Below are 14,775 nucleotides of genomic sequence, written 5' to 3'. Positions count from 1 at the left end.
CACCGCAGCATCCGCCTGTAATCTCAGCAACTCTGGAGGCTGAGGCAGGAGGAAGATCGCAAGTTTGAGGACAGTCTCAGCAAGTTAGCAAGATCCTGTCTCAAAAACTAAAAAGGGCTAGGGATGTAGCTCAGAGGTAAAGCACCCCTGGGTTCAATCCCCAGTGCCCAAGAAAACAAAGGACCCCCCCCCCCCCTTCTTAACAACTTCCCAGATGATGATACTCATTCGGGACCATACTTAGAAAACTACTCTCAGGCTGAAGAGTCAGAATTTTGCCTCTAGGCAAAGTGATGAAAACACAAGGAAAATTTAATAACTGATGTACAGGTATAGAAATTCCTGGTTAATTACAATGAAATGAGCAGGACCCAAGGAGAGATAGAGGAGGCATAGGGAAGGAAATCAACCAGGCACTTATCTTCTCTGAATATCTTTAACACACCCATAGCAAACACCCCTTTGTGCCCGGTTCATACTGCAGTCACAAAAGCCTGAAGTGAGCAGACTCTTCAAAGTCCAGGTATGAGAGAAAGGGGCTAATGGCAAAATAAATGTAAACTAAGAGACAGATTGAGAGACTGTGGGGCTAAGAACCTGGGGCACTAAGTGGATACATGGAGGGGAAAGATATTGAGGGAGAAAGGAACCATAGATGACTCATGGGAAACAAGGACACATTAATAGAAACAAGATAATCAGGAGAATAAGACAAATTACAGATAATGTTTGTGGGAAAAGACTTTCAATAAATTGACTATCCCAGTGAAATTTAGCCAAAAGAATTGTCAGATATTTATTTACATCGTAACTAATATCTTAAGTACTATGAAAGAAACCCCAGGAGCGAAAGTAACAGGATCTCCTGAACTGTTATTAAGCAAAAAACGGAACCCAGACGGGGGAAACTATCTATGCTTTGGGATCTTTCCCACTCTCACCTCCCAGGAGACCATCTTGCCAGATTAGGAGACACAGATGGCAGGCAACTACTCAGAAGATTCCCAATGAGGCCATACCCACAATTGCCAAGTGTTAATCGATGTGCAAAAAGAATAAAGCAATAGATAAATATAATGGGCACTGTTTCCAGACCAACAAATGTGCAAACATCATGGAAAGAGGCCAGTAAGACTCTTGAATAAGCCCATTTAAGCTGCTTTGATGAAGCATGACTTTGATTTTATAAACATGACCCTAAGTAATGTATACATACAGTAATACATACATGAGTAAATATTTCAAACACCCTATAAACATGTGTATGTAACACAGCAGGGCAAACACTTTCATACAGTAATACATACATGAGTAAATATTTCAAACACCCTATAAACGTGTATGTAACAGCAGGGCAAACACTTTCTCTTAAAATACAATGAAGAAACAAAAGCTTGTTGCAACCTGCTAATTTGATTTCACAAGCTAAGGTTGAAAACATTAAATAAGAATCAAACAGACCTTACTGTATAAAAGGCAATTTGTGCTTATTTGCCAGTCAATTCTGTTTTAACAAAAGTTCTGTAAATCTATTCAGGAATATTTACTTGTCTCTAAGTATTCCTGGGTTAGGAGATAACCTGACCTAGGGTTACCACGTGAACTGCTTGAGAAATTTCTCAAGCTGAGAGCATTGTTCTGGTAAGTCTTCTAGGTATGTACAGATCTTTTAAACAATGCTTTTAGTTATTTGGTTTTAGCAGTTCTTATTTGAAAGGAGATGACAAAAACTGGAATGGAGCATAGAAGAAAACAGTACTTGGTTTGCTTTTAGAAAAGTGACAACTGAACTGAGACAAATGCTAAAGACAATGACATAAATAATAAAGATTAGTTTCAAAATACCTTATTTCATGCCTGTTTGGTATATCATGCTTTTCAGCTTGTAGTTTCTGGGCCAACACTGAATGAAGATCCGACTTTTCCAGCAACTTGTTATCTATATACACAAGAAATAGTTCAGAAATTAAGTTATTATACTGTATTTATACTTTACATCTTACAAAACTTGGGACCAAAAAAAAAGAAAAGACAGGCCTGCTTTGGCATCATTATTAGGTATCAAAGTGTGAGGTCCTCATTATTGCATACTGTAACAATCGTATAAAATCTAGGAACATACATTCCTAGATACTTCTTGACCTAACTTGGGCAGCCCAGCTACAGTAATACCTGAAGGAATGTCACCCCTCTGAGGGAGTCAAAATGTTCTTCTACTTCCAAAATTAACTGTTTTTACCTTGGGAATTAAAACACCAATGGCAAAGTGAAATGCTATGTACCAGTTGGGCTTAGTGATGCACACCTGTGACTCCAGCAACTTGAGAGGATTGTGAGTTCAAAGCCAGCGTCAGCAACTTAACGAGGCACTGACTCAAACAAAATAAAAAATAAAAAAGGACTGAGGATGTGGCTCAGTGGTTTAAGTGCTCTGGGTTCAATCCTAGGTACAAAAACAAAACAAAACGCTATGCACCTTTAAGTAATACAGAAGCACTTGAATTTGGCAAATTCAAACAGGAAGGAAATTCAGGAAGGAAAGCAATTCCACCCTTGGAGATCACCAAGACACAAGGTATTCAAAAGGGCTTCTTTCCAAAGGTTCCCTTTACTACAAACAAGGCCAGAAATCAGGGAAGCCTCCCCACAAAGCTTCTTCATCTTTCTCTTCAAGTTCTGGCAAGGATTAAACAGGGAACTCCAGGCTGATGGAAGGTGAAAACTTAACTGGCTTGGGAAGGCTGGGATTTGAGGAATACTGGTTTTGTACAATCCATCTGGAACTGTTCTCCCCAAATGTCAACCCTCCAGCTTAAACAGAATGTCTGAATAGTCAAAGTGTCTCACTCTCGTGCCTCCTCCTAATTTCTCATCCCCATCTCTTCTCTAAGCCCTGCAAGCAGGCACTACCCATTAGTTTAGTGGCGCACACCTGTAATCCCAGCTGCTCAGGATGCTCTCAGGAGGATAGCGAGTTCAAAGCCAGCCTCAGCAAAAGTGAGGTGCTAAGCAACTCAGTGAGACCCTGTCTCTTAAGAAAATACAAAATAGGGCTGGGGATGTGGCTCAAGAAGTAGCACACTCGCCTGGCAATGTGCGGGGCTCTGGGTTCGATCCTCAACATAACATAAAGATATCGTGTCCACCTAAAACTAAAAACTAAATATTAAAAAAACAAAATACAAAATAGGGCTGGGATGTGGCTCAGGGTTGAGTGCCCCTGAATTCAATCCCCAGTGCCAAAAAAAAAAAAAAAAAAAAGCACTCTTTCCATCTCCAATCTCTTGTTCTGACTGCTCTACATCCCCGACTTGTCATGAATTTAAAAAATTTTTTAATTCTTCTTTTTTAAGCTGTTGATGGACCTTTTATTTATTTAATATGAGGTGCTAAGAATTGAACTCGGTGCCTCATGCATGCTAGGCGAGCACTCCACAACTGAGCCAAAACTCCAGCCCACCATATCCATTTTTGAAGTGCAGAAAAACATTCAATTGATGTCTATGGGGTTATGAGCACCTTACATTTATAAATTATTATAAAGATGGCTTTCAAAGCACTTAAACACAGCACTGCTTTTATGAAGTGTAAGGCAAGCTTCATCCCCACTTTATAGCTACAGCAAATCAGATTCAAAAAAGTTAATTGAAAAAGTAAAGGGACAAGTGGGGACTCTGACCCAACTAAATGTATTACCTTTTAAAGAATGAGCACTCAGCCAAGACCTAAGAACTGAAGTTACATAACCTATGAGAGAATCACACTGAATAAGAGGAGCTTCTTCCTATGCTTCTGAAATAGTTCTGGTCTCCCAGGTTCTCTAAGAGTATAAAGAATTGACCATGACAGTTGCACAGCATTTCCTTTTCCTAAAGGGCTCCCCTTTTTAAAGAGGACAGAAGCAGTGAAGGCAATAAAGGGTCATTTCTTGGGAGTTCCAGCAAGAAAAACAAATGCAAAAGATAAGGATTATGAGCCTAAATGTGAACCCATCCCCACCATTAATCTGCTGTGCAACCCCAAATAATTGTTTTACTATTGGCCTTAATTTTCTCAGATATAAAAAATGGCAACAGTAAAACTTGCTCCACCAAATTTCAAAGATGCCAATTATTCACCACAGTACTCAAACTTGTCTGCATACCAGAATAATTTGGGAAGCATCCTAAAATGCCAATACCAGCTGGGTGTAGCGGCCTGTAATCCCAGCAATTGGTGAGGCTAAGGTAGGAGAATTGCAAATTCAAGAACACAGCCTGGGCAACTTAGTAAGAAGACCCAATCTCAAAATACATATTCTAGCATAGCAATAGGGCACTTGCCTAGCATAGGTGAAGCACTGAGTTCAGTCCTCAATACCACCAAAAAACCTCCAGATACACTGTGTTCTTTCTACTTCCATTTACTCTGGTTTAGTTGATCTGGGGGTGTGGCTTGGGCTCTGCACTATTTTTTTTTTTTTTGTAGTTGTAGATGGGCAGCATGCCTTTGTTTATTTTTATGAGGTGCTAGGGATAGAACCCAGTGCCTCAGGACTTGCTCTGCCATGGAGCTATAGCCCCAGCCCCTCTGATTTGCTGTATCTATCAAATGGGGATGCTTTTTAAAAATCCCCAGGTGATTCTAATGCAGCTGCATTTGAACACCATTGACTTAACACAATCAGAATTCAATAACAGGCAACTATTTGTACTTTGAATCCTCTCATCAATCCTCAGGCAAGAGGAGTAGCGGCTGCTTCCCCCAAATGTGCAAGTAAGTTGTAACTTGGGGAGGTGGGCAAGGATCTATTCGTTAGGACGTATCTGAGAGCGAGAAACACTTCTGTACCCTTAAAAGGCAAGAGGTGGTGGTGAAGAAATCCACTTTCCCGCTGGTGGTTTTGCATCAACAGCAGAGGGTACCTTCCTCCCTACTAAGGAAAGAACACCGAGTTGGAATAAGGGCAAAGGACCCTCAGAAGCCAATGGCCACACGCTCTAGGACACTAGGCAACGATGCTGACCCCTCACGTTGGCGCCTGATGTCAACCAATGCCTGCCTCATCAGCGAGATGGCCCGACGCGATGCTTCTGGAGCCCACCTGCAGAAGTGCGCCAGGAAGGCGTGCAGACTCAAGGCACCTGCCTACAGTGCACACAAGACTCGGTAGGGGACCCTCCACAACGACCCCCAAGGGTGAAACGAAGGAAGAAAAAGGCTTCAGGGAGATTGGCAGCGTCCGAGGCGCGAGGCTCCCGGGGTGGCAGCCATGCGCGCGGGTGGCTTGGGGCTCGGCCTTGGGTTCTCGCGGGCCCCCGGCGGATTCGCCCGCCCGCCCCTCTCTCGGCCTGCGCCGGCACTGCTCACATTGCAGGATGATCTCCTCGAACGACTGCCTCTGCAGCCGGTCCCGGCGCCTCAGCTCCTCCGCAATGTGACGCTTCCAGAGGGGGAAGTCGGCAGCGCGGAGGCCCGAAGACATGTCGCACGCTGCCCCGGCGCTTCAGCGCCGCCGATCCCAGCGGAGGCAGGCGGCCGCAGCCCGCAGCATAAGGCGACCAGAGAGCGCCGGAAGGCTAGCAGCCCCAGAGATCAGCTCCACGCACAGGCCGCCCCGAGGCCATCTGGGACGGTCTTCCGGTTCCCGCCGGAAATGGTTTAGTGGGGCCGGAAGACCCGCCTCCTCCTCTGCGTCGCACGCTACACGCAGGCCAACGGCCCGGGCCGTCTGGGCGCTAGCTAGTGACGCCAGCCTGAAACCGGAAGCGTCGAGGCTTAGAGATGGTCGCTGGGAGGCGTCCTGGCCACGCTGGAGACTCAGCTCTGGCGGGAAGAAGGCCGAAGGGGTCGTTTCTGCCCGCTGGTTGTTTCCTTTATGACTTTTACGTGTTTAGTATATTCCTACTTGGTCTGCCCCCCTTTTTTTTAATTTTCTCAGCTTACAAACAGAAGTAGGGGCCGTTCCCCATGAAGGATCTTAGTAGTTATACATGAATAACAACCTCCCTAAACCTCGTTTTCCCATCTGTTGAACAGGGACAGTAATGATACGATCTCATAGAGTTTTAGTGCACATTACAAGGGAAAATCTAAAAAAAAAACAAAAGGGAAAACCTATCTCATTCAATTAGCGCTGTGCCTGGTACAAGGCAAGCCTACCTTTACTTTTTTTTTTGCGGGGGGGGGGGGGAGGGAGTGGAGTGGGGAGGGAGTACTGGGGATTGAACTCAGGGGCGTTCGACCACTGAGCCACATCCCCAGCCCTATTTTGTATTTTATTTAGAGACAGGGTCTCACTGAGTTGCTTAGCGCCTCGCAGTTGCTGAGGCTGGCTTTGAACTCACGATTCTCCTGCCTCTGCCTCCCATGCCGCTGGGATTACAGGCGGGCCCACCGCACCTGGCTAGATCAATCTTAGACATCAGGTTCATTCTGAGGACTATCCTTAGAAGCTTTGGCTGCATTACAGGGCATCCCACTGATCTTAAAAACAGGCTTTATTTTGCAGTAGAGAAGTGGAATGCAAACAGGAACCGAAAAAGGGTTTGAACAGTGTATCAGAGTTTGTGTTAATCATTAAAATCCTAGAATGAGAACCTCATAGTAAATGAGTCCTTTGAAGGTAATCTAATAATGCATGTATTTGTTGAAAGAGGGAGATGGAAAATGCACAGGCTTTTGAGAAGATGACATTGGTCAGCAAACTCAGTAAATGAAAATTGAGTCTATGATGTGATTGCCTGAACTTCCATCTGCCTTTCAATAGGTTAGTAAATTTAGTGCATGAAATTGGAATTGGACAAAGTAGGAGGCCAGAGGAGAGAAAAGGAATGTCAGAAACTGTCTTCCAGTGTGGCTCCAATCTTTAGGAAGATCCTTTACAGATAAGAAAACCTCCCCTCTCCCATGTAGCAGATGAGGAAGACTGTCTTGAGCTATATCATTAAAGACATTTCATCAGCAGTCACTGTGGCATGATCTGAAGTCATTGGAAGGACCCCTGGAAATCAGAAAAAGAAATGACTTTCTCTTACCCTGCAGAAAATGAAGAAGCAAGTTTTGGAAGTCACTACGAATGCCCCCAAACGAAACAGTGGCACCAGTCTCAAAAGAGCATAGTGTCACATAGCATAAGATTTTAACAGTGAAGTCAGGCACAGTGGCACTCACCTGTACTCCCAGTGGCTCGGGAGGCTGAGGCAGAAGGATTGCAAGTTCAAAGCCAGACTCAGCAACTTAGTGAAGCTCTACTCAACTTAGTGAGACCCTGTTTCAAAAAATAAACAAATAAATAAGGGCTGGGGATGTGGATCAATGGTTAAGAGCCTCTGGATTCAATCCCTGGTACCAAAAAAAAAAAAAAAAAATTGACAGTGAAGCATGTCACTTTTCCTGACATGATTATGCTTAAAATATTTATAAATTTGCCAGGCACTATAATCCAAGCAGCTTGGAAGGATCTCAAGTTCAAGGCAAGCTTCAGCATTTAGTGAGGCTCTAGGCAACTTAGAACCTGTCTCAAAATTTTAAAAAGGGCCTAGGATGTGGCTTAGTGGTAAAGTGCCTCTAGCTTAAGTCCTCAGTAACAACAACAACAACAACAAAATTAACAAATTTGCTCAAATAGCAATTTCCTTGGAAGTTATGCCAAGAAATATTTGGATACATGTCCATATACAAAAATGTTCATTATGGGGCTGGGAATGGGACTCAGTGGTAGAGCACTTGCTTAGCCCTGAGTTCCATCAACACCACCAAAAAAAAAAAAAAAAAAAAAAAAAGGTCATTACAGCATTCTTATTAATAGTGGATATTGAGAGATTGCTGTGTGTTGTCAGAAATTGTTCATAGTAAAAGCAATATATACAGCAATATATAATATAAATTTGATTTGTGAAAATGTTCATAGCTCTTCATAAACAATAAATATTTGTTAACTAAATGGATAATTTTTAAAGTGGGATATTAAGTCTGCTAGATCTGCTCTCTTCTGCTCTATCTAGCACCCAGCTGCTGCACGCTGAGCCCTCTTCCTTCCTTCTACTTGCGTGCTGCCTCTCCCTGCCTGGCCTTTGGATTTACAGTGTGCGTTGAGCACACACTTCCTTTCTGTGTTCTCTAAATTAATTCCTATGACTGAGTTCCCACCTCAGTAGTTACTTTCTCACAGCCTGCAGATAACAGACCTTCTCAACCAGGTTAGCTTACATTTACACCTCTTCTTCTCCTTTCTTCTTTTGTTACTTCAGGGATTGAACCCAGAGCGTTGGGCATGCTAGGCAAGCACTCGACTCCCAAGCTACATACCCAGCCCTTTTTATTTTGAGATAGGATCTCAATAAGTTGCCCACATTGGCCTTGAATCTGAGATCCTCCTCCCTCAGCCTCCCAAATAGCTGGGATTATAAGCATATGCCACCACACCTCCTTACCCCTCTTTATAGCATTTATCATATTTGCAGTTTCACATTTATTGTATCATGTGATACTTGATTAAGGTTTGTCTCATATCACTAGACTGTAAACTCCATGAGACAAAAACTGTTTGTATTTTTGCTCACCATTATTTCTCCTGCAAAGGCATGACACTTTTAAAGTATCATGTGCTCAGTAAATATTGTTTCACTAATTAATGGAATATGTAAAAATGGTAATAGTATTATCTCTGGGCAGTAGAATTGCTGGGTTTTTGTTTGTATGTGTATCTTTTTTTTTTTTCTTTTTGGTACTGAGGATTGAACCCAAGGGTCCTTAACCACTGAGCCACATCCCCAGCCCTTTTTAATATTTTATAAAGACAGGGTTCCCCTGAGTTGCTAAATACTTCACTAAGGCTGGCTTTGAACTTGATCCTCTGCCTCAGCCTCCAGAGCTGCTGGCATTACAGGCATGTGCCACTGTGCCCAGCTTGTATGTGTATGTTATATACATTTTCTAATTGGTGGACATTATATTATTATTAGGTATTTAAGAAAAAGTTATAGTAATGAACATATTTATTGATAAAATCATTTACTTGACAAGGTGCTGGACTCTGTGTGAGATAACTAATAAGCAGGAAGGGCTCTGCAGTACTATGAGCCATGTATTCTTCTATTTCATGTTTTATAACTCATTTACTCCTCACAATAACCCAGTAAGTACTAAATAAAGTTATTGTAAGCCACTGTTGGCATCTTCCTCCTCACATACAGATGAAGAATCTGAGACACAGAGTGTTTAAGTAATTTGCCTGAGGGTTCTTGACTAGTAAGTGGTGTGACCTGGATTCACATGCAGGCATTTTGATTCTAGCATCTCTGACCTGAAGTACTCCATCATCCAGTCTCTGTTCCAGTCAACATTGTGGTTTGGTTCAGCTACAATCCATAAAACAGAATTGTGTGTGTGTGTGTGTGTGTGTGTGTTTTGCTGGGGCTAAAACCCAGGGTTTCAGTCATGATAAGCAAGTGCTACCACTGAACTACATCCACCAGCCCCAAACAGAATAATTTCAAATAATACCAAGTCATTCCTGAGTGAGCCTGGAGTGAGAGCATTCTGGTGAAGAGTGAAGGCGGTGATGAGAAGGACTCAGTGTGTCCACAGACCCCAAGGGAATGGCTGTACTGGGAATGAGTAATGGGAAGACAAAGCAATACGGTTGTCTGAATATTCTGGTGACAGATCATGTATCTCAAGAGCTTTTATGTGGTCTGGTTAGTAAGTGTCTACAGGATTTAGCATGCTTTACTGGGAAGCAGCCTCTGTGAAATAGATTATGACTGCCTATAATGTATATAACATAAATGTGAAATATCCCAAGATTCTTGCAACAAAATGTTATTTTTAAAAAATTTTTCTTAGGGGCTGGGGATGTGGCTCAAGCGGTAGCGCGCTCGCCTGGCATGCGTGCGGCCTGGGTTCGATCCTCAGCACTACATACAAACAAAGATGTTGTGTCCGTCAAAAACTAAAAAAAAAATATAAAAAAAATTTCTTAGTTGTAGATGGACACAATGACTTTATTTTTATTTATTTTTATGTGGTGCTGAGGATCAAACCTGGTGCCTCACACATGCTAGGCAAGTGCTCTACCACTGAGCTACAACCCCAACCCACAAAATGTTATTTAGCACAAATTTGCTTACAGGAAGAGCGGAAGAGGCATCACTTATTGAAGAATTTTCTTTACAAAAAAAGTCTAGTTTCACTGAAACAAAGCTCCCCCAGCATCAGCATAATGGCGTTTTCTTTTCTTTCTTTCTTTTTTTTTTTTTTTTTTTTTTGCTACTGAAGATTAAACCTAGGGGTGCTTAACCACTGAGCCACATCCCCAGCCCTTTATTTATATTTAGAGACAGGCTCTTGCTGAGTTGCTGGGCCCTCGCTGAGTTGCTGGGCCCTTGCTAAGTTGCTGAGGCTGGCTTTGAACTCATGATCCTCCTGCCTCAGCCTCCTGAGCCACTGGATTACAGGTGTGTGCCACCACTCCCAGCATCATAATGGCATTTTCACTGCTGAAACCCTCCAGTAGATTCTTGCTTTACACATCAATACCCTACATCTCATCTGTGAGACCTTCTAGCTATGCTCCAGTTTGGAGGACTCCCAGGTCCAATCTTTAGAGGATTGTCCTGTTTACTCTTTCCTTGCCCTTTGGTCTTCCCTATTTTCTTTTGTCTTTCCATTAGCAAGTAAAAACCAGTCCAATCCCAGTACGGATCCTCATAGGCCTGGACATCTTGAGGCAAAAACACCCCAGGCTTGGACCCTGGCCTCAGGAACTCCCTCTGGAGGAAGGAGATCTTAAGGTGTTATTTATGGAGGTGAAAACATAGAGCACAAAGGCTGGCCAGAAGGCAAAAGGTACCACGGCGCTTCAGTTCTCTTTGTGTTCCTCTTTTTTTTTTTTTTTGCTTGCTCTTATGTTTTTAAAATATCATTTCCTGTTTTTGTAATTCTCTGTAATCTTTATTTCCACTCCTCTTTAGGTCTTCCCAAGCTCATATCACTAAAAGTGAAAATAAACTAAATTAGCCTGTTAACTGTTAGCTGTCTTCTGTGTAAACCCAGTAGCTACTAGAGTAAACTGAAGGATAGTCAAGAAAGCAACCTACACAGGTTTTTAGACACATGGATGATCTCTCCAATTGTGGATTTTTTTTTTTTTTGTAGTGCTAGGGATTGAACCCTGGGCTTTGTGCATGTGAGGAGAGCACTCTACCTGAGCTATCCCCAGCTATCCCAGCCCTCCAACTGTGGTGTTTTATATGACAGTAAGGATGCTCCCTTATAGGCATATGTCATTTTACTTTTTTACCCCTTGTTTTTTCTTTGTTTAGTGTTACTGCTTTTCATATACATGCATACCCCAGGAAATTTTCATTATAAAAAATCTCTGTGCTGGCTTGGGTGTAGCTCGATGGTATGGCACTTGCCTAACATAGCCCTTGATTTGATCCCCATCACCACACAACAACAACAACAACAACACTTTTGTGCACATAGATTAAACCAATGCAGTTCATTTTATCCACCCTGTATACATTTTGACCTCCAGATTTCATATTTTGAAAATGAGTGGCTGACATGGTGGTATTATTTTTATATTCCAAGCATTGCAGAAAAATGCAGCTGCCTTGGGAGAGCTGAAGCACTAGGCTATTATTTCCTCGGTGTATTGGCAGCCCAGTATCTGGAACACTGGGCCTGAGGGGTCCACATGGGAACATCCTACACTCTGTGTGTGGAGCTGACTCCTTTGGTTTGTTTCTTTAATCTTTGAGGAAATGATAACATTTTTCACAGGCACGTGCCTTTGCCACTATGAATAGTTAACATTTATTGAGTAATTTTTTTTCATGCCAGGTACTTTGTTCTCATGGATCAATTTATTTAATTCTCACAACACTGTGATCTAGGTGCTATTAACCTTTTCTTTTTTCAGATGAGGAAACAGGTACAGAGGTCAAGTGACATTTGACGCCACAAAGTTGGTGAGGACACAGCTGGGATGTAGTTAAAGTGCCTGCTGCCAGAAATCACCCGTTTACCCATGCCATGACTGGGTGTCAGGCTGCCTTTGTAAGGCTGGGATGGTGTGGCATGTTAGACGGCTTCAGATGACAAGTGGTACACTGCCTTAAGGGAAAGGGAGGCTATTGCCTAAATTCTGCATAGATTTGTATATGGCTGGACTCCAGGAATCCCTTCAGCCACGACTCAGAGCTGTCAGAATGTTCAGCCCTTGGCATCTGCTCCCCTCTGGATATGGCTGCTTCAATTTCCTCTCACTTTGAGGCCTGGCTTTTTTCTTACCCAGTTCTTCCATAATCATGGTGAAAAAAACGGCTCCTCAACAGCTCCTCAGTGCAGGCAAGCAGTTGAACAGAGTTGGCCCTTCTCAGCTCCAATCTTAGTTCCCAGGAAAGGACTCTGACAGACCACCAGGTGCCCATGCCTAAAAGCCAGTGTGGCAAGGGGTAGACCGTTCTTCCAGAAGAGCTCCTTTGCATAGAGTGGGAAGGGCAGTCCCCAGTAGGGATATTTAGAACACACATGTTTGGACTTCAGCTTGGATAGCCCAGAACCCCTTCCCCCATTCTTTTGGTAAGAGATTCTGCCCTCCTGGCTACACTCATTCTATTTCCATGCTCTTTCTTGGAAAAAAAAAATGGTCCCAGGAGTAGGAACCCTTCCTCATCCTCTGCAGAAATTTGAAACTGAATCTGAGAGAGAAATCCTCTTTTTTCTTGGTCATGAGATATGAGTGATAGGGATCGGATAGAAGTTCGCAGTGGGAACATGGAGTTAAAGGAATGGTTCTATAAACTGACTGAGTACGCTGACCCCCACACGCTTTCTTTTTCTTCTTCTTCTTTTTTTTTTTTTTTAAAGCAATTTACATGCGGCCCTGCTTGGATTAAATGGATTGGATATGTTGTGTTCCTCAGCAAACCACCCATTTTCTTCAGGACAAATGCAGGCCTGAAATACCAATAAGAAGAACAGGTTATCCTGAAGTGGGGGGACTTTTGTGACCCTTATACAGACTGGATCCCAAAACTCAGGGAGATAAGGGTAATTCCCCCTAACCATAAAATATGTAAGAACAGGTTTCAATTAGAACTGTTCATTATGGGCCAAAATAACCAAGAGTTGTCTTGTGCAATGAGGCCTTGAAAGTCTGGTGTCATCCTTCTTTCAGTCAAAAGTCAAGAGGTAAACCAGGGTGAGACTCTGGAAACTTCTTTGGGATGCCCCAATAAAGCTGGAGGGAAAAGAGGTGTGCTATCCTTCTCCTCTGAGAGGACCCACTCTTTCCCTTGAGAGTTTCCCTTTCCCTGTTTCCTATCACTTCTGGTAAACTCAAGCCCATTGCTTGAAATCTTTCTAGCCTGCTGGCAAGAGTCAGGGTGAGCGAGGCTGCCTCAGCTCAGCAGCATGGCTGGTGCTTGGTAACTTGAGAATACATGTCTGGCTCTGCTAGAGGCCAGGTCTGAGTCTCATGCAAAAGCCCATCTGAAGAAAATGGAGCAACCCCACAGGGAGAAACAGAGGTGAGAAACCCAGGGTCCTGATCAAGTCTTGGCTCCAGCTACTCCTGAGCCTGGCCTAGGGCTTGAACCAGTGCATTCCCACATTTCACTTAAGCTGGAGTTTTGTTTTTTTAGTTTTTGTATTTGTTTTTCAGTACTGGGGATAGAACTGGGGTCCTTCTACATGCTAGCAAAGCACTCTACTACTGAGCTACATCCCCAGTCCTTACCTATTTATTCATTATTTTTGCATCACTGGGAATTGAACCTAGAGGGTCTCTACCACTGAACCACACCCCACACTCTTTCAAAAATTTATTTTGAGATTAGGTCTCTCAAAGTTGTCCAGGCTTGCCTTGGGCAACTTACCATCTTCCTGCCTCATACTCCCTTATACCAACACACCTGGATTCAGTTCTTAATGGCAGTATTTGATAGTGAGAGAAATTTTGAATTAAAAAAAAAAAAACCTGTAACCCAAAAGGTACAATCAGAAATATGAGAATAGACCTAGAACATTAGAAAATACTGTTGTTGCCATATGTTGAAACTATTTTCTCTTCTCCCCCTAAACAGAAAGTGAAGGGACACCATTTCAAAAAGCACCATTGGAATGACTCATGAGATATTTATAACTCTGCAGGGTGCCTGTCCAGCCCGCGCTCCCACGTGGTAGAACCAGAAAGTGTACAGCAGTAGAAGAGGAGTTTTTTTTTTTTTTTTGATACCAGGGATTGAGTTTAGGGGCAGCCAACTACTGAGCCACATCCCCATCCCTACTTTGTATTTTTTTAAAGACAGGGTCTCACTGAGTTGCTTAGCACCTCCCTGTTACTGAGGCTGGCTTTGAACCCACGATCCTCCTGTCTCAGCCTCCTGAGCCACTGGGATTATAGGTGTGTGCCACTGTGCCCAGCTTGGAATAGGATTTTGATTCAGCAAACAAATGTTTAAATATTGTTGTCATGAGATAAAGCTCTTCGCTTAGGTATAAAAGACATTTTGTCCTTAAAATGACTTAAAATTGAAACAGCAGTTTGTTGAACTTGCTCTGCAAATCTGAATGCTGGGGCACTGTTCCTTGGGGAGGTTGGTCCCCAAATAAGAAGGAGCCAGTCAGGGACACAGGTCCTACAGACATGGGGCTCCAGGACCTGCCACTTTGCCTAAGATATGACTTCTGCATTCCAGCTTTTCTTCCTGACACTCTTTTTCCAAAAAGGAAAATTTTCTTAAGTACCCACTAGACTTTGGACTTTTTTAAAAATATATA

The 14,775-nt window shown here is 43.0% G+C and overlaps 1 protein-coding gene across 2 annotated transcripts in view; it reads right to left on the bottom strand.

Moving 5' to 3' along the window:
* The window catches only part of Atg16l1 (autophagy related 16 like 1), a 36,884-nt gene extending 31,267 nt beyond the window's left edge, over nucleotides 1-5,617 (bottom strand). For both annotated transcript variants that reach the window (XM_026412756.2, XM_026412757.2), the window contains exons 1-2: nucleotides 5,350-5,617; nucleotides 1,846-1,939 (exon numbers count right to left, since the gene is read on the bottom strand). In XM_026412756.2, the coding sequence (XP_026268541.1) occupies nucleotides 1,846-1,939; nucleotides 5,350-5,464 (209 nt within the window). In that variant the 5' untranslated portion in view covers nucleotides 5,465-5,617. The remainder of the gene's footprint in view (nucleotides 1-1,845; nucleotides 1,940-5,349) is intronic.
* Nucleotides 5,618-14,775: the final 9,158 nt, after the last annotated feature.

The sequence above is a fragment of the Urocitellus parryii genome, chromosome 1 (assembly GCF_045843805.1).
Source record: "Urocitellus parryii isolate mUroPar1 chromosome 1, mUroPar1.hap1, whole genome shotgun sequence".
In the NCBI taxonomy this organism is placed as follows: domain Eukaryota; kingdom Metazoa; phylum Chordata; class Mammalia; order Rodentia; family Sciuridae; genus Urocitellus; species Urocitellus parryii.
This window is presented reverse-complemented; position numbering and strand designations above follow the sequence as displayed.